Raw genomic sequence first — 23,915 nt, forward strand, 5'->3', positions numbered from 1 at the left:
GTGGGCCGAAGGGCCTGTTCTGTGCTGTTTGTTCTATGTTCCATGTTCTATAACCTTCGAGTCATCGGCAAACTTACTAACCCAACCTTCCTCGTCTAAGTCATTTATAAAAATCACAAAGAGCCGAGGTCCCAGAACTGATTCCTGAAGAACACCACTGGTTACCAAGCTCCAGGCTGAATTCTTTCCATTGACCCTCTGTCCTCTAATGACCAGCCAATTCTGTATCCAGACAGCTGGATTTCCCTGTATTCCATGCCTCCTTACTTTCTGAATGAATTCTTTAGAGATTCTAAGAATGAGAGGTGATCTCATTGAAACCACCAAAATACTTAAAGGGATAGACAAAATAGATGCAGGTATGCTGTATAATCCTGGTCACCCTGCTATAGGAAGGATGTTATTAAACTGGAACGGGTGCAAAAATATTTACAAGAATGTTACTGAACCTAGAAGTTTTGAATGATAAGGAGAACCTGGGTAGTTTTGGATTTAGTTTCCTGTAGCAAAGGGAGCTGAAGGGTGACCTTATAGAGGTTTATAAAATCATAAAATACATAGATAAGGTAAATATCCAAGATCTTTCCCCCATGGCAGGGGAGTCCAAAACTAGAGGACGTAGGTTTAAGGTTAGAGGGGAAAGATTTAAAAGAGACCTGAGGGGGAACTTTTTCACACAGAACGTGGTATGTGTGTGTGTGTGTATGGAACAAGTTACCAGAGAATGTGGTAGAGGTGGGTACAATTACAACATTTAAAAGACATTTAGATACATGGATAGGAAAGGTTTAGAAGGATATGTGCCAAATGCAGGAAAATTGGACTAGTTCAGTTAGGCTGAAGTGACTGTTTCCGTTCTGTCTGAGTCATTGACTCTATGTTTTCCCTGGCTGCAGAGTCGAGAACTAGGGGATGATATTGAGGATCTAGATGTGAAGAATTTATTTTACTCAATGGTAGTGACATTTTGGAATTCTATATTACAGAGGAATTTGGAAGCTGAGTCTTCAACCATAAGACGTAAGAACAGAAATCAAATATTCAGCCCATTGAGTTTGCTTCACCATTCAATGCGATCATGGCTGCTCTAGTAATCCTCAGCTCCACGTTCTTGCCTTTAACTATAACCTTTGACTCCCTAATTGATTAAAAACTTATCTTAAATGATGATCCATCCTCAGCAGCCCTCTGCAATAAAGAATTCCACAGATGCATTCCATCTTGAGAGAAAAAAATTCTTCCTCATCTCTGTCTTAAATGGGTGTTCCCAGTATATGCCCTCTGATTCTAGACCCTCCCATCTCTCCACATCTACCCAGTAAAGTCACCTAAGAATGTTTGATGTTTCAATAAGGTCATCTCTCATTTTTCTCAAATTAAATGAAGTCAGAATCACATGACACAAGGGTATAGTCCAACAGGTTTATTTAAAATCATAAGATTTCGGAGGCTGCTTCTTTAACAGGTGAAGTACTTCTGGCTTCGTCCATCCCCAGTCAAACACCTGCATTTCCACATTAAAATCAAACAAGTTTAGGTCTAACCTGCTCAACCTTTCCTCATAAAACAGTCATCCATACTTGGCAGCATCCCCCAGTGAACATTCTGTGGACTGCCTCCAATGTCAGTCCAGCTTTGCTTAGATAAGGGGGCCAAAACTGTTCACAATGTTCTTGGTGTGGTCTTACTACTGCTATATGGTTTTAGCAAAACCTCCCTACTTTTATACTCCATTCCCCTTGAAATAAAGAGTAACATTCTATTTGCTTTCTCTATTGCTGTATGAGCTTAGAACATAGAACATTACAGCTCAGTACAGGCCCTTCGGCACTTGATGTTGCGCCGATCTGTCATACCAATCTGAAGTCCATCTAACCTACACTATTCCAAATACGTCTATATGCTTGTCCAATGATGAGTTAAATGTACTTAAAGTTGGCGAATCTACTACCGTTGCAGGCAAAGCATTCCATACCCTTACTACTCTCTGAGTAAAGAAACTACCTCTGACATCTGTCCTATATCTATCACCCCTCAATTTAAAGCTACCCCCTCGTGCTCGCCGTCACCATTCTTAGAAAAAGGCTCTCCATGTCCACCCTATCTGACCCTCTGATTATCTTATATGTCTCTATTAAGTCACCTCTCAATCTTCTTCTCTCTAATGAAAACAGCCTTCTGAAAATCCAAATAAGCCACATCTTTATTGATTTGTATGAGGATATAGGAGGCATGGTTAATAAGTTTGTGGACTGTAATTGTGAAGTATTGCATTTTGGTAAAACAAACAAGAGCAGGAGTTACACAATTAATGTTAGGGCCCTGGGTAGTGTTGTAGACCTCGGGGTTCAGGTACATAATTCTTTGAAATCTGTGTCACAGGTAGACAGGGTGGTTAAGTCATTTAGCACACTTGCCTTCATTGCTCAGACCTTTGAATATAGAAGTTGAAACGTCATATTGAGGTTGTGCAGAACATTGGTGAAGCCTCTTCTAGAGTATAGAATCATAGGCTCATCAACGAATCCCTACATTGTGGAGACAGGCCATTCACCCTGTCGAGTCCACGCTGACCCTCTGAAGAATATCCCACCCAAACCCACCTTATCTCTGTAACCCTACATTTCCCATGGCTATTCCACCTAGCCTGCACATCGGCAATTTAGCATAGCTAATCCACCTAACCTGGACATCTTTCGACTGTGTGCAGTTCTGGTTGCCCTATTACAGAAAGGATATTATTAAATTGGAGAGAATTCGGAAAAGTTTTACGAGGACAGAAAAGGTTGAGAGTAGGGAGGTCTGAAATCAAGTTTCAGGGTCGCAAGATGGCACCAGCAAGCAAGAAGTTGGTTTGAAGTGTGTCTACTTCAAAGCCAGGAGCATCCGGAATAAGATGGGTGAACTTGCAGCATGGGTTGGTACCCGAGACTTTGATGTTGTGGCCATTTCGGAGACTGGATAGAGCAGGAACAGGAATGGTTGTTGTAGGTTCCAGGATTTAGATGTTTCAGTAAGAACAGAGAAGATGGTAAAAGAGGGGGAGGTGTGGCATTGTTGGTCAAGGACAGTATTACAGTTATTGAAAGGATGTTTGGGGATTCATCAACTGAGGTAGTATGGGCTGAGGTCAGAAACAGGAAAGGAGAGGTCATCCTGTTGGGAGTTTTCTATAGGCCTCCGAAAAGTTCCAGAGATGTAGAGGAAAGGATAGCAAAGATGATTCTCGATAGGAGTGAGAGAGACAGGGTAGTTGTCATGGGGGACTTCAACTTTCCAAATATTGACTGGGAACACTATAGTACGAGTACTATAGATGGGTTAGTTTTTGTCCAGTGTGTGCAGGAGGGCTTCCTGACACAGTATGTAGACAGGCCAACAAGGGGCGAAGCCACATTAGATATGGTACTGGGTAATGAGCCCGGCCAGGTGTTAGACTTGGAAGTAGGTGAGCACTTTGGTGATAGTGATCAGGATTCTATTATGTTTACTTTAGTGATAGAAAGGGATAGGTGTATACCACTGGGCAAGAGTTACAGCTGGAGGAAAGGCATTTATGATGTGATTAGGCAAGATTTAGGAAGCATAGGATGGGGAAGGAAACTGCAGGGGATGGGCACATTAGAAATGTGGAGCTTATTCAAGGAAAAGCTCCTGTATGTCCTACATAAGTATGTACCTGTCAGGCAGGGAGGAAGCTGTAGAGCACGGGAGCCATGGTTTACGAAGGAAATGGAATTTCTGGTCAAGTGGAAGAAGAAGGCTTATGTTAGGATGAGATGTGAAGGCTCAGTTAGGGCGCTTAAGGGTTACAAGGTAGCCAGGAAAGACCTAAAGAGAGAGCTTAGAAGAGCCAGGAGGAGACATGAGAAGTTGTTGGCGGATAGGATCAGGGTAAACCCTAAGGCTTTCTATAGGTATTTAAGGAATAAAAGAAAGACGAGAGTAAGATTAGGGCCAGTCAAGGAGAGTAGTGGGAAGTTGTGTGTGGAGTCAGAGGAGATAGGGGAAGCACTTAATGAATATTTTTCAACAGTATTCACTCTAGAAAACGACAATGTTGTTTTTTTCCACGTATGGAGTCAGCTATTACAAGGAGGCATAGCTTTAAATTAAGGGGGGGTAGGTATAGGACAGATGTTAGGGGTAGGTTCTTTACTCAGCGAGTCGTGAGTTCATGGAATGCCCTGCCAGTAGCAGTGGTGGACTCTCCCTCATTATGGGCATTTAAGCGGGCATTGGATAGGCATATGGAGGATAGTGGGCTAGTGTAGGTTAGGTGGGCTTGGATCGGCGCAACATCGAGGGCCGAAGGGCCTGTACTACACTGTATTCTTCTATGTTCTATGTTCTATGAAAATACTGAGATACAGGCTACTAGACTAGGTGGGATTGAGGTTCACAAGGAAGAGGTATTAGAAATCCTGCAGAATGTGAAAATAGATAAGTCCCCTGGGCCGGATGGGATTTATCCTAGGATCTTCTGGGAGGCCAGGGAGGAGATTGCTGAGCCTTTGGCATTGATCTTTAAATCGTCATTGTCTATAAGAATAGTGCCAGAAGACTGGAGGATAGCAAATGTGGTTCCCCTGTTCAAGAAGGGGAGTAGAGACAACCCAGGTAATTATAGACCAGTGATCCTTACTTCAGTTGTTGGTAGAGTGTTGGAAAAGGTTATAAGAGATAGGATTTATTATCATCGAGAAAAGAATAATTTGATTCGGGATAGTCAGCACGGTTTTGTGAAGGGTAGGTAGTGCCTCACAAACCTTATTGAGTTCTTTGAGAAGGTGACCAAACAGGTAGATGAGAGTAAACCGGTTGATGTGGTGTATATGGATTTCAGCAAGGCGTTCGATAAGGTTCCCCACAGTAGGCTATTGTACAAAATGCGGAGGAATGGGATTGTGGGAGATATAGCAGTTTGGATCAGTAATTGGCTTGCTGAAAGAAGACAGAGGGTGGTGGTTGATGGGAAATGTTCATCCTGGAGTCCAGTTACCAGTGGTATACCGCAAGGGTCGGTGTTGGGTCCACTGCAGTTCGTCATTTTTATAAAAGACCTGGATGAGGGTGTAGAAGGGTGGGTTTGTAAATTTGCAGACGATACTAAGGTTGGTGGAGTCGTGGATAGTGACGAAGGATGTTGTAGGTTACAGAGAGACATAGATAAGCTGCAGAGCTGGACTGAGATGTGGCAAATAGAGTTTAATGCGGACAAGTGTGAGGTGATTCACTTTGGTCGGAGTAACTGGAATGCAAAGTACTGGGCTAATGGTAAGATTCTTGGTAGTGTAGATGAGCAGAGAGATCTCGGTGTCCATGTACACAGATCCTTGAAAGTTGCCACCCAGGTTGACAGGGTTGTTAAGAAGGCATGCAGTGTTTTAGCTTTTATTAATAGAGGGATCAAGTTCCGGAACCATGAGGTTATGCTGCAGCTGTACAAACCTCTGGTGCGGCCGCACTTGGAGTATTCTGTACAGTTCTGGTCACCGCATTATAAGAAGAATGTGGAAGTTTTGGAAAGCGTGCAGAGGAGATTTACCAGGACGTTGCCTGGTATGGAGGGAAGGTCTTCCGAGGAAAAACTGAGGGACTTGAGGCTGTTTTCATTAGAGAGAAAAAGGTTGAGAGGTGACTTAATAGAGACATATAAGATAATCAGAGGGTTAGATAAAGTGGACAGGAAGGGTCTTTTTCCAAGTATGGTGACGGAGAGAACGAGGGGGCGTAGCTTTAAATTGAGGGGTGATAGACATAGGACAGAGGTAGTTTCTTTACTCAGAGAGTAGTAAGGGTATGGAATGCTTTGCCTGCAACGGTCGTAGATTTGCCAACTTTTAAGTACATTTAACTCGTCATTGGACAAGCATATGGACGTACATGGAATAGTGTAGGTTAGATAGGCTTGAGATTGGTATGACAGGTCAGTGCAACATTGAGGGCCGAAGGGCCTGTACTGCACTGTAATGTTCTGTGTTCTATGATATTGCCAGGAATGGAGGATTTCAGTTATAAAAACAGGCTACGGCATTTTTTACTGGAGCATGGGGGTTGAGGTGTGACCTTATAGAGATTTATAAAATCATGAGGGGCATAGATAAGGTGAATAACAAAGGTATTTTTCCCAGGTTAAGTGAGTTCAAAACTAGGAACATATTTTTAAGTTGAGAGGAGAAAGATTTAAAAAGGCAAGGGGCATTTTTTTTATCCCAAGAGAGTGGTTAATGCATGAATGAACTGCCAGAGAAAGTGGTGCATTTGCTTCAGTTCCTTCCTCTCACTAAATTCTATGTTCCCTATTATTTTTGATGCATTTTTCATATTGTTTGTGAAGACAGAAGGGAAGTATGAATTTAATTTGTCAGCCATTTCTTTATTCACCATAAGAAATTGCCCTGTTTCTGAACAGAGGGGACCTGTATTAGTTTTTGTCAATCTTTTTTCTCTTTACATACCACAAGAAACTTTTGCAGTCAATGCTTCACAAGCTTATTGTCAGACTCTGCTTCTTAATCAATTTTTTGGTCTTCCTTTGTGATTTCTAGACTATTCCCAATCCTTAGGTATATTGTTTTTTTTCTTGTCAATTTATGTCTCTTTTTTGCATCTAATACAATCTCTAACTTCCCTTGTAACCCATAGTTTGGCCACTTCTTTTTGTACTCTTGTGCCAAACAGGAATAAGCACTTTTTGTAGTTGACCCATTTGCTCTTTGAATATTTGCCATTGCTTATTCAAAGTTTTTTTTCTTTCAGTAACATTTCCCAATCCATCATAGCTAACTCATGCCTCATATCATTGTAATTTCCATTATTAAGATTCAGGACTCGGTCACAATCAACTACATCATTCTCCATCTTGATGAAGAATTTGATCATATTAAGGTCACTCATACAAAGGGGTCTCTCACAGCTACAGAACGAATTATTCCTTTCTCATTGCATAATACCCAGACTAAAATGGCTTTTTCTCCAGTTGGTTTCTTGATATATTAGTCCAGAAAACCATCCTGTGTATACTTGAGAATATGAATGGAGATGCCAACTGTTAAACACCAGTTTTTCCATGACAATATGGCTGAGGAGTGCAAGCTGATGATTGTGTCTTCTCATCTGTGTCTGTCTTTTTTGTAAGAGTCAAACATCCCTATTTTAACTATATCGGAATTTCCCTATGGGCTAATTGGATTCGCCAAATCTTTATTCACATTAAAGTCACCATAATTACATTTTGTTTAACTGCATGCATCTCTGATTTCCAGTTTAATGCCATTCCCACTATCACCCAATTTCTATATATTAATCCAAAGACTGTTTTTTGACCCTTGATATTTCTCAGTTCTATTCACATAGATTCAACATGGTCTGAGCTAATATAATTTCTCAACATTGTGTTTATATCCTCTTTAATCAGTAACTCCACTGCCTTCCCTCTTTCTTTGTCCTTCCTAATTGCTAAATACCTGTGGATGTTCAGTTCCCATTCCTGGTCACCTTGCAACCATGTCTCTGTAATCCCAACCATATCTATCTGGTTATGTCTGCATGTATGATTAATTCATCCACTTTATTATGAAGGTTTCATGCATTTAGGCATCAAATATTAAGGCTTGCCCTTTTAACATCTTTATCCCATTCCACTATTTTTTATTACGGTCTTGGTTGATTATTGTCTTTGATTTTTCAGCCTATCACTTCTCTTATTCCCTTTTCTGCCATTTATTCTTGTCTTTGCTTTCTCTTCCTCTGACCCCTTGCACAGGTTTCCATTCCCCTACCAATTTAGTTTAATCTCCCCCAACCACTCTCAAATACTTTCCCTAGCGCATCAGTCTGGCTTCCGCTCAAATGTATCCTGTGCAGTTTACACTGGTCCAACCTCACCAAAACCAGTCCCAATGCCCCAGGAATCTGAAAAGCTCCCCCTCACACCATCTCTTTAGTCATGTGCTCATTCACTATATCCTGCTATTTCGACTCTGACTAGCACATGGCACTAGTAATAATCCTGAGACCACTACTTTTGAGGTCCTACCTTTTAGCTTGCTGCCTAACTCCCTATATTCTACTTTTAGGATCTTTTTTAGGACCCTTTTTTAAACTCATTTTTTTGGGACCAATGTGTGCCACAACCATTGGATGCTCCCCCTCCCCCTCAGGATGTCATAGAGTCATGGTGTCATACAACAGGGAAACAGACCTTTCAGTCCAATCAGTCCATAATCCCAAACTAAACTAGTCCCACCTGCCTGTGCTTGGCCCATATCCCTCCAAACATTTCATATTCATGTACTTATCTAAATGTATTTTAAGTGTTTAACTGTACCTGCATCCACCACTTCCTCTGGGAGTTCATTCCATACACAAACTACCATCTGTGTAAAAAAATTGCTCCTCATGTCTTTTTTTAATCTTTATCCTCTTAAAAGTAGACTTGAAATCCTCCACCCTAGGAAAAAATACACCTGCCAGTCACCTTATCTATACCCCTCCTTATTTTATAAACTTCTATAAGGTCACATCTCAACCTCCTACACTCAAGTGGAAAATGGTCCCAGCCTATCCAACCTCTCTTCATAACTCAAACTCTCCATTCCCAGCAATATCCTGGTAAATCTCTTCTGAATCCTCTCCAGCTTAATCATATCCTTCCTATAAGAGGGCGACCAGAACTGGACACAGTATTACAGAAGAGGCTTCACCAATGTCCTGTACCTCCTCAACATAATGTTCCAACTCCTATATTCAAAGATCTCAGCAATGAAGGCAAGCATACTAAATGCCTTCTTAACCACTTTATCTATATTTCATAGAAACTTCAAAGAATTATGTACCTGAACACCTCGGTCTCTCTGTTCTACAACACTACCAAAGGCCCTACTTTTAATTGTATACATCTTGCCTTTGTTTTACCAAAATGTAATATCTCGCATTTAGAACATAGAACAGGCCCTTCAACCCTCGATGTTGTGCCGACCTGTGAACTAATCGAAGCCCATCCCCCTAACTATTCCATCATCATCCATGTGCTTATCCAAGGATTGTTTTAATCTCCCTAATGTGGCTGAGTTAACTACATTGGCAGGTAGGGCATTCCACACCCATACCACTCTCTGAGTAAAGAACCTGCCTCTGACATCTGTCTTAAATCTATCACCCCTCAATTTGTAGCTATGCCCCCTCGTACAAGCTGACATCATCATCCTAAGAAAAAGACATTCACTATCTACCCTATCTAATCCTCTGAAATTATCCAAATTAAACTCCATTTGCCACTGTTCAGCCCATTGCCCCAATTGATCAAGATCTCTTTATAATCTTAGATAACCTTCTTCACTGCCCCACTATACCATAAATTTTGGTTAAAAATCACACAACACCAGGTTATAGTCCAACAGGTTTAATTGGAAGCACACTAGCTTTCGGAGCGAATGTCGGACCTTCGGGTGACCATCATCCAAGGTGGACTTCGGGACAAGCAGCAGAGAAAAGTGGCCGAGCAGAGGCTGATAGCTAAGTTCAGTACCCATAGGGAGGGCCTCAACCAGGACCTTGGGTTCATGTCACATTACAGGTGACCACCATTGCACTATACACACACACTGATACTCCTACACACACACACACTGTCTCACACACACACACACACAGGCATGCCTATACACACATACACACGGACACACATACACACAGACGTGCACACAGACACCCACACACACCCTTACAGATACACACACTCCCACATTCACACATGCACCCCCTCACAGACTTAAGACACTCTGCACTCACTACACACACACACATACACTTTCTCACACTCACAACCCCCAACCCAGACAGATACGCACACACAAACAGACAAAGACCCACCTGCACACATATATTTTGTGGGGTGAATTTGTACTTTCAGGGTTACATTGTACTTTGCTCAAAAACTGCATGCATTCATGTAGAACTCTGAGCTCAAAAATTGCCTGAATTTATGTAAAACGCCGTTATCTCACTTTTTAGATTAGAATCAATCTAAACATCATGGCATAGACAGAGAACACAGGGGGCCAACACCTTCAACATATTGTCTAGCTATCACCATTGTTAACAGCTAACCCGAGAATGCAGCTTTTAAAAAAAATGGTTTTGTGATTTACACACAAAGGAAGTGAAACTATCACTGTATTCTAACAGATGAAAGGCTTAACAGACAATCAATTTTTCAATATATAATTTCAATTACATCACACTGTAAATTTTTGCTACAAATTCTGTGTGTTGGGATTGAGCCCTCCACTATCACCTGATGAAGGAGTGTCACTCCGAAAGCTAGTGCTTCTAATTAAACCTGTTGGACTATAACCTGTTGTTGTGTGATTTTTAACTTTGTACACCCCAGTCCAGCACCGGCATCTCCGAATCATAAATTTTGGTGTCATCTACAAACTTACTAACCATGCTTTCCATATGCTCATCTAAATCAATTAAATAAATGACAAACAAAAGTGGACCCAGTACTGATCTCTGTGGAAGACCACTGGTCACAGATCTCCAGACTGAAAAACAACCCTCCACCATCACTCTCTGTGTCCTGCCGTTAAGCCAATTGTGTATCCAAGTGGCAAGCTCACCCTGAATCCCATGTGATCTAATTTAACTAATTAGTGTACCATCTGGAACCTTGTCAAAGGCTTTACTAAAGTCTAAGTTTGTGAGACACGGTTTCCCTTGCACAAAACCATGCTGACTATTCTTAATCATTCCTTTTGTCTCTAAATGCTTATAAATCCTATTTTTCAGAATCACTTCCAACACTTACCCACCACCGAAGTCAGACCAACAGGTCTGTAGTTCCTAGGCTTCTCCTTATGGCCCTTGTTAAACAAAGTCACAACATTAGCCCCTCTCCAGTCATCTGGCACCTACCTTTAGTTATAGATGACATAAATACTTCTGCAAGGGGCCCTGCAATTTCCCCCCAAAATCTCCCACAAAGTCCTGGTACACATTAAATCAGGCCCTGGAGATTTATCCACCTTTGTATTTTCTAAGATCTCCAGCAGTTCCTCTTCTGTAAAGTGAATTGTTTACAAAACTTCAATATTTACCTCCCTGAGTTCTCTAGCCTTAATTTCTTTCTCCACAGTAAATCTGTTTAATATCTGTCCTGTAGTCACTCTGAGACCTGATTGACTTTAGCAGCTGGAGCCATATTTGCCACCACAGAAATGCCTATCCATTCTCCTTACAATTGAATCCCCATGACTATTGCATTTCTACACCTTTTACTCCATCTCTGTGCAAGACAATCAACCATGGTGCCACAAATTTAGCTGTTGCTTTTTTCCCTGAGTGACTATCACCCCCAAAAGTATCTAAAGTGGCATATCCGTTTCCCTACAAGGGAATAGCTACAGGGGATTCCTGTACTACCTACTTAGTCCTTTTACTCTGCCTGATGGTCACCTTTCTGCTGATGGAATCCTACCCTGCAGTGTGACCACCTCTCTGTACATGCTATCCACAATTCTCTCAGCTTCACAACATTCCTCAGTGTCCCCAGCCACAATAACAGCTCCCTAACTCAAGCTACCAGGCCTTGCATCTGGAGATCCTTCCTGCAAATGGCCACTGAGAATGTGCCTATATTACTGTAATAACTCCAGAGAGACCTGTTCATTATCGGGTCATCCTTTATTTACACTTGAAGAGTCCTTGACACTGATCTAGAGCCAACTCTCAGAGTGAACAGAATCTGACACATCCTTTTTTCTTTTGTTTTCGTTTTCTCTTTTTTTCTTCTTCTCAATAGCCCCCACACTACCACTACAACCAAAGGTGGTTGAGCAGTAGTGCTTATATTTTCCTCAAATCACCCACAGCTATGTATGTATGTGTACTGAGACAGTAAACATACACCACTGTGCAAATATTCTATTTTATACTTTCCACCAGCAGGAAAGAACCCATGTGGCGAGTGAAACAGTAACAAGGAAAGCTTGATAAAGACAATGCTTACGTCAAAGAATGAAGTGGTTGGCGAGGTGGTAGGGAGAGAAGGAAGGGACTAAATCGAAATAGAGTTTGGGAGGGAAATAAAGCACTCCATTCCCTGCAGTACACCCCTCTCCCTCAAAGTATTGAGAGCATTGGTGGATGCCACGTGTTCCCTCTCCAATGACAGCTAGCCTCAAATGAAGAGAGGCATGCAATTAGCACAGGTGACAGACTACATGGCCCACTGCCTGAATCTGTTTATAGACAGCCTAGCCAGTTCCAGGAGCAGACCCATGAAGAGGTCCTCCCATTTGTCCACCAGGTGTCCAAAGATCAGGACCATGGGGCTAAAGTGCAACTGAAAACTTAGCAGATGGTTTCTCAAATAAAAAGGGGGTGCAAATGTCCACAACCAATATATAGATGGTCCACAACTCTGCAGTGCTGCAAATTAAGCAGTTGGCCTAGGAGTCCATGAATCATCACAATCTGCAGTTATAAGTGACTACTGCATACAACGCCTCCACCAGGTCCCTGAGGGACAGAGGAAATACTCCTGTGAGGAGGGCCCTCCGATACTCTTATTAATATCTGTCAGAGGGCTCCCTGATTGCACCAGATTAATAGCCGAATCAGGGAACTCATATTCAATGAGGCCCACCTATCTGACCTCGTTAGAATCACTGCATTTACCAAATAACAGGAGGAACACACCACAGCTTTGAGCTCACCTGCTATGACTTACTGTTTTAAACTAAACTCAGTACAGGTTGATTAATATCAAATAATATCACTTTCTCTAAGGTCATCTGTCCTGTTCCTTGTTACCACGGACTATGACTCTTCGAAATTATACATTACAAATGAACCTTACAAGCATGAAGTGATAAAAATTGTAAATATTTACCTGAGCATACCTGTTTACCAATCAGCTCTATTACAGGTACATTAAGGGCGAAAGAATAACAAGAGTAGGCCCATTAAGGACCACAGCAGAATTTTGTGATTGGAGCCAGAGAATGTAGATTGGGTTCTAAATAAATACTTTGTGTTTGTGTTCACTAGTGAGAGAGACGATGTGGGTGTAGAAAAGTATATAAATTTCCAAGGTCAGATGAAATATATCCCAGGTTTTTGAAAGAGACATGGGACGAAATAGCAGCAGTGTTTTCAAAAATTTTCAATTCCTCTCTGGTGACAGGAGAGATGTTGGAGGACTGGAGGACAGCCAATCAAGAATGAGGCAAGGGATAAACAAGGAAACTGCAGGCCAGTAAGTTTAGCCTTGGTGATGTGAAACATTTAGAAGCAATTCTGAGGGACAGAATTCAATTCAACCATCTCAATGTGGCCATCACGTCCAAATGCAATAAGATGTGGACAATTTCCAGGCTTTGACTAACAAGTAGGAGAAAGTGAGGACTGCAAATGCAGATCAGAGTTGAAAAGTGTGGATATTGCCCACATCTTGTTCCATTTGGACGTGGATTGCTTCAGTGTCTGAGGAGTTGCAAATGGTACTGAACGTTGTGCGATGATCAACAAACATCCCCACTTCTGACCTTATGATGGAGGGAAGATCATTAATGAAGCATCTGAAGATAGTTGGGCCTAGGACACTACCCTGAGGAACTCCTGCAGAGATGTCCTGGAGCTGAGATGTCTGATCTCCAACAACTAGGCATAAGTGAGGACTGCAGATGCTGGAAATCAGAGTCTAGATTAGAGTGGTACTGGAAAAGCACAGCAGGTCAGGCAGCATCGGAGGAGCAGGAAAATCGACATTTCGGGCAAAACCCTTCATTAGGAATGAAGGCAGGGAGCCTCCAGAGTGGAGAGATAAATGGGAGGGGGTTGGGGCTGGGGAGAAGGTACAGTAGGTGGATGGGAGTGGGGATGAAGATGATAGGTCAGAGAGGAGGGTGGGAGAAGGTAGCAAAGAGTACAGTAGGTGAATGGGGGTGGGGAAGGAGGTGATAGGTCAGAGGGGAGGGTGGGAAAAGATAGCAAAGAGTACAAAAGGTGGATGGGGATGGGGATGAGGTTATGGGTCAGAGGGGAGGGTGGAGTGGAAGGGTGGGAAGGAAGATTGGCAGGTAGGACAGGTCATGAGGATGGTGCTGAGTTGGAAGGTTGGAACTGGGGTAAGGTGGGGGGAGGGGAAATGAGGAAACTGGTGAAGTCCACATTGATGCCCTGGAGTTGAAGTGTTCCAAGGCAGAAGTTGAGGCGTTCTTCCTCCAGGCGTCGGGTGGTGAGGGATTGGCGGTGAAGGAGGCCCAGGACCTGCATGTCCTCGGCAGAGTGGGAGGAGGAGTTGAAATGTTGGGCCACAGGGCGGTGGGGTTGATTGGTGCGAGTGTCCTGGAGATGTTCTCTGAAGCACTCTGCTAGGAGGCACCCAGTCTCCCCAATGTAGAGGAGACCACATCAGGAGCAACGGATACAATAAATGACATTGGTGGATGTGCAAGTGAAACTTTGATGGATGTGGAAGGCTCCTTTGGGGCCTTGGATGGCGGTGAGGGAGGAGGTGTCAGCGCAGGTTTTGCAATTCCTGCGATGGCAGGGAAAGGTGCCAGGAGGGGAGGGTGGGTTGTTGGGGGGGCGTGGACCCCCCACACAGAGGGAATGGTGTTTGCGGAAAGTGAAAAGAGGTGGGGAGGGAAATATATCCCTGGTGTTGGGGTCCATTTGGAGGTGGCGGAAATGTCAGTGGATGATGAGGTTTCTATGAAGGTTGGTAGGGTAGAAGGTGAGGACTGGGGGGGGGGGGGGTCTGTCCTTGTTACGGTTGGAGGGGTGGGGTTTGAGGGAGGAGGGGTGGGATGTGGATGAGATGCGTTGGAGGGCATTTTAACCACGTGGGAAGGGAAATTGCAGTCTTTAAAGAAGGAGGCCATCTGATGTGTTCTGTGATGGAATTGGTCCTCCTGGGAGCAGATACGGCGGAGGTGGAGGAATTGGGAATACGGGATAGCATTTTTGCAGGAGGTAGGGTGAGAAGAGGTATAATCCAGGTAGCTGTGGGAGTCGGTGGGTTTGTAAAAAATGTCAGTGTTGAGTCAGTCGTCATTGATGGAGATGGAGAGGTCCAGGAAGGGGAGGGATGTGTCAGAGATGGTCCAGGTAAATTTAAGGTCTGGGTGGAATGTGTTGGTTAAGTTGATGAACTGCTCAACCTCCTCGTGGGAGCACGAGGTGACACCAATGCAGTCATCAATATAGCGGAGGAAGAGGTGGGGAATGGTGCCGGTGTAATTACGGAAGATCGACTGTTCTACGTAGCCAACAAAGAGACAGGCATAGTTGGGGCCCCTACGGGTGCCCATGGCTATCCCTTTGGTCTGGAGGAAGTGAGAGGATTCAAAGGAGAAATTGTTAAGGGTGAGGACCAGTTCAGCCAAAATAATGACAGTGTTGGTGGAAGGGTACTGTTGGGGACGTCAGGAGAGGAAGAAACGGAGGGCTTGGAGGCCCTGGTCATGGCGGACGGAGGTGTAGAGGGATTGGATATCCATGGTGAAGATGAGGCATTGGGGGCCGGGGAAACGGAAGTCTTGGAGGAGGTCGAAGGCGTGTGGTGTCTCGAACGTATGTGAGGAGTTCCTGGACTAGGGGGGAATAGGACAGTGTCGAGGTAGGTGGAGATGTGTTTGGTGGGGCAGGAGCATGCTGAGACAATGGGTTGGCCAGGGTGGTAAGGCTTGTGGATCTTGGGAAGGAGGTAGAATCGAGAGGTGCTAGGGTTCCCGGACTACGAGTTTGGAAGCTGTGGGTGGGAGATCTCTTGAGGTGATGAGGTTCTGTATGGTCTGGGAGACCACCCAATACCAGGTGGAAGAACGCCTCATCTTCTGCCTCGGAACACTTCAACCCCAGGGCATCAATGTGGACTTCACCAGTTTCCTCATGTCCCCTCCACCCACCTTACCCCAGTTCCAACCTTCTAGCTCAGCACCATTCTCATGACCTGTCCTACCTGCCAATCTTCCTTCCCACCTATCTGCTTCACCCTCTGCTCTGACCTATCACCTTCATCTCCACCCCCATCCACTTATTGTACTCTTTGCTATCTTTTCCCCAGTCCCACCGCCTCCCAATTATCTCTCGACCCTGGAGGCTGCCTGCCTTCATTCCTGATGAAAGGCTTTTTCCCGAAACGTCAATCTTCCTGCTCCTCGGATGCTGCCTGACCTGCTGTGCTTTTCCAGCACCACTCTAATCTAGACTCTGATCTCCAACAACCACAGCCATCTTCCTATGTGTCAGGTATGACTCCAACCAGCAATGAGTTTGCCCCCTAGAACTAACTGACTCCAGTTTTGCCAGGGCTCCTTGATGCTACACTCAGTCAAATGCAGCCTTGATGTCAAGGGCTGTCACTCTCTCCTCCCCTCTGGAATTCAGCTCTTTTGTCCATGTTTGAACCAAGACTGTAATGAGATCAGGATTTGAATGGCCCTGGCGCAACCCAAACTGGGGGTCACTGAGCAGGTTATTGCTGAGTAGGTGCTGCTTGATAGCATTGTTGATGACACCTTCCATCACTTTACTGATGATCAAGAGTAGACTGATGGGGCAGTAATTGGCCGGGTATCATTGACTAGAAACTGAACTGGTCTCACCACATAAACACGATGGATCAGGAGCAAGTCAGAGGCTAGGAATACTGCAGCGATTAACTCATCTCATGACTCTCCAGAGCCTGTCCATCATCTACAAGGCACAGGTCAGGAGTGTGATGGAATACTCCCCACTTGCCTGGTGCAGCTCCAACAACACTCAAGAAGTTTGACACCATCCAAGACAAAGCAGCCTGCCTGAATGGCACAGATCCACAAACATCCACTCCCTCCTCCACCGGCACTCAGAGCAGCAATGTGTACGATCTAAAAAATGCACTGCAGATATTCACCAAAGCTCATCAGACAGCACCTTCCAAACCCATGACCACTTCCACCTAGGGCAGCAGACACACAAGAACACCATCACCTGCGAGTTCCCCTCCAAACACTCACCATCCTGACTTGGAAATATATCCTTTACTATCGCTGGATAAAAATCCTGGAATTCCCTCCCTAACGTCATTGTGGGTCAATACACAGAAGGTGTACTGCAGCGGTTCAAGAAGACAGCTCACCACCACCTTCTCAAGGGCAACTAGGGATGGGTAATAAAAGCTGGCCCAGCCAGTGACACTCACATCCCACAAATGAATAAAGAAGAATTAATCTGCATTTAGAGAATCAGGAATTCATCAACAACTGTCAGCGTGGTTTGTTAAGGGAAGCCAACTTGATTGAATTTTTTGAAGAGGTGACAAGGTGTATTGATGAATCAGTGTTTTTCATGTCTTTTATGTAGACTTCAGCGAGGCTTTTGATCCACTTGGAAGGCTGATAGCAAAGGTAGCAGCCATGGGATCCAGGGAATTTAGCAAATTGGATCCAGAATTGACTGAGTAGCCATAAGCGGATGGTGATGGTCAAGAAGTGTTTTTGTGACTGGAGGTCTGTCTATCTGTCTGACGGAGTTCAACCTGGAAAAGTGTGAAGTGATTCATTTTGGAAGATTGAATTTGAATGATGAATTCAGGGTTAAAGGCAGGATTCTTGGCAATTTAGAGGAACAGGGATTTTGGGGTCCATATCCATAGATCCCTCAAAGTTGCCACCCAAGTCGAAAGGGGTGTTAAGAAGGCATATAGTGTGTTGGTTTTCATTAGCAGGGGAATTTGAGTTTAAGAGCTACAGGTTATGCAGCAGCTGTATAATAGAGGAGTACAAGATGATGAGAGGCATAGATAGAGTAGACAGCCAGAGGCTTTTTTTCCCCTGGGTATCACGAAGAGGCATAATTATAAGGTGATTGGAGAACAGTTTAGGTGAAATGTCAGAGGTAGGTTTGATACACAGAGAGTGGTGGGTGCGTGGAATGCACTGCCAGCAGTGATAGTCGAGTTAGATACATTCGGGATATTTAAGCGACTCTTGGATAGGTACATGGATGAGCAGGGAGGTTATGCTGAAACTGTCTAAAATGTTGATTAGGCCACAGCTAGTGAAAGTGAGGACTGCAGGTGCTGACGGTCAGAGTCAAGAGTGTGGTGCTGGGAAAGCACAGCAGGTCAGGCAGCATCTAAGGAGCAGGAGAATCGACATTTCGAGCATAAGCCCTTCATCAAGAATGCTAGAGTATTGTGTACAGTTCTGGGATCCACATTATAGAAGGGATGTGATAATACTGGAGAGGGTGCAGAGGGGTTTTACTAGGATAGAATCTAGGCTGGAGAGTATTAGCTATGAAGAGATATTGGACAGACTGGAATTGTTATCTTCGGAGCAGAGGTTGAGAGGAGATATGAATGAGATATGTAAAACTGTAAGGGGCATAGATAGGGTAGACAGGAAGGGACTTGATTTAAAGTGAGGGGTAGAAAGTTTAGAGAAGACATGAGGAGAGATATGTTTTCACCCAGAGGGCATACAGTGGAAATCTGAAACTCACTGTCTGTAAGGGTGATAAAGGTAGAGACCCTCATAACGTTGAAGTATTTAGATGTGCACTTGTGACGGCAAGGCATACGTAGCTATGGGAATTGGTTTAGCTCAATTAGCTGGATTGGTGATTTGCAGAGCAGTATGATGCCAACAGTGTGGGTTCAATTCCCATCATCGGTTTGAGATTACCATGAAGACCTCTCCTTCTCAACCTCTTCCCTCACCTGGAGGTCCTCATGTTAAATCACCACCAGTTGCTTCTCTCTAATAAGAGAGCAGCCCCTGTGGTCTGGTAAGACTATGGTGACACAACAACAAGGCTACGGACCAAGTGCTAGAAAATGAGATTAGAATAGTGTGGTGGTTATTTTAGACGGGCACATACTCGGTGGACAGAAGAGCCCATTTTTGTGCTAAAGATCTCTATGACCTTGCCAAATTTCACACGCACTGCAAAGCAAGTTCCCTTTGCACTTCATAAGATTGAGCCTCATCTTGAAGGAACATGCCCCCAACATCCCCGCCTCAGTACTCCCATCTATCCCACCTCCCCAACCTGGCTATCACTGGGAGGCCCAACTAATTGAATGGCTGGTGAGAAGGGAAAAAGTGAGGACTGCAGATGCTGGGGATCAGAGCTGAAAAATGTGTTGCTGCAGCATCCAAGGAGCAGGAGAATCGACGTTTCGGGCATAAGCCCTTCTTCAGGAATGAGGAAGGTGTGCCAAGCAGGCTAAGATAAAAGGTAAGGAGGAGGGACTTGGGGGAGGGGCGTTGGGAATGCGATAGGTGGAAAGAGGTTAAGGTGAGGGTGATAGCCGGAGAAGGGGTGGGGGCGGAGAGGTCGGGAAGAAGATTGCAGGTCAAGAAGGTGGTGCTGAGTCTACGGGTTGAGACTGAGATAAGATGGGGGAGGGGAAATGAGAAAGCTGGAGAAATCTGCAATCATCCCTTGTGGTTGGAGGGTTCCTAGGTGGAAGGTGAGGCGCTCTTCCTCCAGGCATCATGTTGCCATGGTCTGGCGATGGAGGAAGCCAAGGACCTGCATGTCCTTGGCAGAGTGGGTGGGGGAGTTAAAGTGTTCAGCCACGGGACGGTTGGGTTGTTTGGTGCGGGTGTCCCAGAGGTGTTCTCTGAAACGTTCCGCAAGTTGGCGGCCTGTCTCCCCAATGTATAGGAGGCCACATCGGGTGCAGCAGATGCAGTAAATGATGTGTGTGGAGGTGCAGGTGAATTTGTGACGGATATGGAAGTGTCCCTTGGGGCCTTGGAGGGAAGTGAGGGGGGAGGTGTGGGTGCAGGTTTTGCATTTCTTGCGGTTAAAGGGGAAGGTGCCGGGAGTGGAGGTTGGGTTGGTGGGGGGTGTGGACCTGACGAGGGAGTCACGGAGGGAGTGGTCTTTCCGGAATGCTGATAGGGGAGGGGAGGAAAATATATCCTTGGTGGTGGGCTCTGTTTGGAGGTGGCAGAGATGACGAAGGATGATACGATGTATCTGGCGGTTGGTGGGGTGGTAGGTGGTAGGTGAGGACCAGTGGGTTCTGTCCTGGTGGCAATTGGAGGGGCGGGGTTCAAGGGCGGAGGAGCGGGAAGTGGAGGAGATGGGGTGGAGAGCATCTGAGGGGAAATTGCGGTCTTTGAAGAAGGAGGCCATCTGGGTTGCTTGGTATTGGAATTGGTCCTCCTGGGAGCAGATGCGGCAGAGGCGAAGGAATTGGGAATATAGGATGGCATTTTTACAGGGGGCAGAGTGGGAGAAGGTGTAATCTAGGTAGCTGTGGGAGTCGGTCGGTTTATAGTAAATGTCCGTGTTGAGTCAGTCGCCCAAGATAGAAATGGAGAGGTCTAGGAAGGGGAGGGAGGAGTCTGAGACGGTCCCAGTAAATTTGAGGTCGGGGTGGAAGGTGTTAGTAAATGGTGAGAAGGGAAGGCCATTTCACTAGGGTCTCTGTGTGTGATGGCAGTGTTGGTTGTGGTTGTGATACACTCCAACAGGGGAAGAGCCAGATGGTTTCACAGACTAGTATACAAAGACATTAAGAAAGACAGTGAACAATTCCTGAACTGCAGTAGGGTTAGGCAACATCCGAGTAAATTTCATTTCCAGTGTTATCACATCCCTCCTATAATGTGGATTCCAGAATTGTCCATCCTCTGATCATGCCAGAAATGTGACATAAGATTTGAACACATGGACAGTCTGACTGTCATGAAACAAGAATTATTTAGTTGGTTGGCATCAGGTCATTATAAGTATGTAGGGAAATTAAGGATACATGAGGAACTGTTCACTGTATTTACATGCCATAAGCCCAAGGCCTAAATTGGCTTAAGGAGTTTCTTTGTCTGTCTGTTCCCCTCCTATAAGCCTTCCTTTGTGCACCTTTTTTTACAGTGAGAGTATATTCGACTGCTCCATCTGCTCTCCTTTAACATCACCAGCAGGTGGAAGCCCTGGCAAACTGCTCAGCTCTCTTCCTTAGTGGCCTCCTGAGCTGTCTTCTTGAATCACTGCAGTTCATTTGGTGTAGGCAGACCCACAATGCAAAAGTTATAGGATTGTGACCTAGTGACAGTGAAGGGATGGCAATATATTTCTAAGTCAGGATGGTGAGTGGCTTGGAGGGGAACTTGCAGGGGATGGTGTTCCTACATATCTTTTGCCCTATTCTTTCTAGATGATAATGGTTGTGGGTTTGGAATATGGTGTCTAAGGAATCTTGCTGAACTTCCACAGTGCATCTTGTAGATAATATGCAAAAAAACCAAAGAACTGTAGATGCTGGAAATCAGAAACAAAAACTGAAATTTCTGGAAAACCTCAGCAGGTATTGTAGCATCTATGGAGAGAAAACAAAGTTAATGTTTTGGATTCAGCCACCTTTCTTCAGCACATTGTAAACAGTATACACTTCTGCTACTGAGCATCAGTAGCAGAGAGAATGGATGCATTTGATTCCAGTCAAGTGTGCTGCTTCTTGAGTATTGCTGGAGGTGCTGTCATAAAGCTGGTTTCTTTTTTCTAAAAACTGTTCCTTTTCGTAAGGATACTGTGTCCTTGGCTTTTCTCAGAGGGGTAATAAACTGCTCTCGGTGCTGATTAGTCTGGTTTGGTACAGAGATTAAAGGGTATTGAGAGGCCTCTTTGTTTATATGTAAACAGATGAGACTTCAGGCCAAAGTGGTCATGTTTTAGAAGTGACCTGTATAATTAAAGGGGAGTGGTCAGATCTCTAGCTGAGCCGTTTAGTTCAGTCCAGAACTAGTTGGGAAGTTCAGCAGTGGACTGTGTGAACTGGCTGTCTCTGTTTCTGCCCCTTATAACTTCAATCTGTTCTATTTTTTATACTGTTTTTCAAGAGGGTTTGCTTATTGGGACTGTTGTGTACATTTGGAACAGCATAATTTAGTCTAGTTTGGATAGACTGAGTTCTGTAGGGGTTCTTTATTCTACTCTTTGTGTTTCATTGTGGAATCTTGTGAATAAATTTTTGTCTGTTTTCAAATCCAGTAATCAACCTAGCTATCTCACTCCGGGTAATTTTCACTGTACATTTACTGAAACAAATTGCAAAGTTATGATCTGGGCTGCCTGCTTAAGAATGTTCTGAGTGGTCTGGCCTAGCCCCCAACAGTGCCCTCATCCTGTCAAGTGGAGTGTATTCCATCACACTCTTGACAAGTGGGGTGTATTCCATCACACTCTTGACTTAAACATTGATAACAGACCACAGTAAAATACTGTGGACAAATAGGCTTGTATTTAACACTACACAAAGAGAACCACAGAGCAGTAGTGAATTTTCCACAATATACAATGACTACTCTCATATTTTTCAATCGTACAAGGCAATACACCAGAACAAAACTTTTTTTGTATTACGTCAAGAATGTTGAAAATCAAAGAAATAAACTGCATTTAAGTAAATAGTGCCACCAATTTGAACTTTAATGTAGAAACAATACTTTGGAGATAATAAGTCAAAAGTGCGGTGCTAGAAAAGCACAGCAGGTCAGGCAGCATTCGAGGAGCAGGTGAATCGACATTTCGGGCATAAGCACTTCATCAGGAATGAGATCTCCTGCTCCTCAGATGCTGCTTGACCTGCTGTGTGCTTTTCAAGCACCACACTCGACTCTGATGTCCAACATCTGCAATCCTCACTTTCTCCTCACTGTGATGCACGGTGGCACAGTGGTTAGCACTGCTGCCTCATGGTGCCAGAGACCCAGGTTCAATTCCAGCCTCAGGCAACAGTCAGTGTGGAGTTTGCACATTCTTCCCGTGTCTGTGTGTGTTTCCTCCCACAGTCCAAAAATGTGCAGGTTAGGTGAATTGGCCATGCTAAATTGCCTGTAGCGTTAGGTTAAGGGGTATATATAGGGGAATGGGTCTGGGTGGGTTGCTCTTCGGAGGGTCGGTGTGGACTTGTTGGGCCGAAGGGCCTGTTTCCACACTGTAAGTGATATAATATAATCATAATAAGCCTAATGAGAACCACTTGCCAAACATATTCTCATAGTTCTGTCATCTTTACAGAGTGTGACTTTGCAATACCGGAGTACACCTTATGTGAATGGGTATATAGGCCTTGTGAAAGTCCCTGTTTAAAGACCTGCCAGGATCCACTTGGAAGTAAATGCACTCTATCGGTAAAGTAAGTATATTTGTACAGAATCACTCTATTCATATATACACAAAATCAAATAAATAGCAGCAGAATTAATATTTATGCTACAAGTAAGTGTGCAATATAAGGATGTTTCAAGTTCATTCAATTGATGAATGAAATGACTTGCCTTTACCAATCCCTGCTTGATCTCTTGTCAGTTCATCTTTGCCCACATGAACATTCTGTTCCTGATGAGAGACCATAGTAATTTTGCCACACTGATGTTTGAACAATGCACCCACTGTTTTGTTGTTTATCACAAAAGGACAGGAGTATTCATAGAATCACACAGTACCGAAGAGGGCCTTCAGCCAATCAGGTCTGCACTGACAAAAACTCCTGTAAATCTACACTGGTCCCACTTACTCTTCCAAACACTTCTTAAATTGTGTGAAGTTTCCTGCCTCAACTACCCTCCCAGACACAGCATTCCAGATTCCCACCACCCTCTACGTAAAAATATTTTTATCCCTCCTCACAATTTAAAGCTCCAGACACACCTTCCAGGTGAAGCAGTGATTTCCTTGTATTTCGTTCAATTTAGTCTGCTGCATTCACTGCTCACAATCGTCTCCTCTTCAGTAGGAAAACAAAACACAGACTGGATGTTCGTCAAACACCTACACTCTGCCTGTTAAAAACAACCCCCATATTCCAGTTGCCTGCTATTTCAACACACACTATGTTCCCACACCAACATTTCTATCTCGGGCCTGCTGCAGTGTTCCAGCAAGTTGCAGCTCAA

At 44.2% G+C, this 23,915-nt stretch overlaps 1 protein-coding gene across 1 annotated transcript in view; it reads left to right on the plus strand.

Moving 5' to 3' along the window:
- LOC122539512 (uncharacterized) overlaps window positions 1–23,915 on the plus strand; it is a 230,757-nt gene that overhangs the window by 185,370 nt on the left and 21,472 nt on the right. The window contains exon 16 of the mRNA XM_087994168.1: window positions 23,038–23,155. Within this exon, the coding sequence (XP_087850294.1) occupies window positions 23,038–23,155 (118 nt within the window). The remainder of the gene's footprint in view (window positions 1–23,037; window positions 23,156–23,915) is intronic.

The sequence above is a fragment of the Chiloscyllium plagiosum genome, unplaced genomic scaffold (genome assembly GCF_037043375.1).
Source record: "Chiloscyllium plagiosum isolate Xiang-an unplaced genomic scaffold, Cpla_swu_hap1 HiC_scaffold_2, whole genome shotgun sequence".
NCBI classification, from domain to species: domain Eukaryota; kingdom Metazoa; phylum Chordata; class Chondrichthyes; order Orectolobiformes; family Hemiscylliidae; genus Chiloscyllium; species Chiloscyllium plagiosum.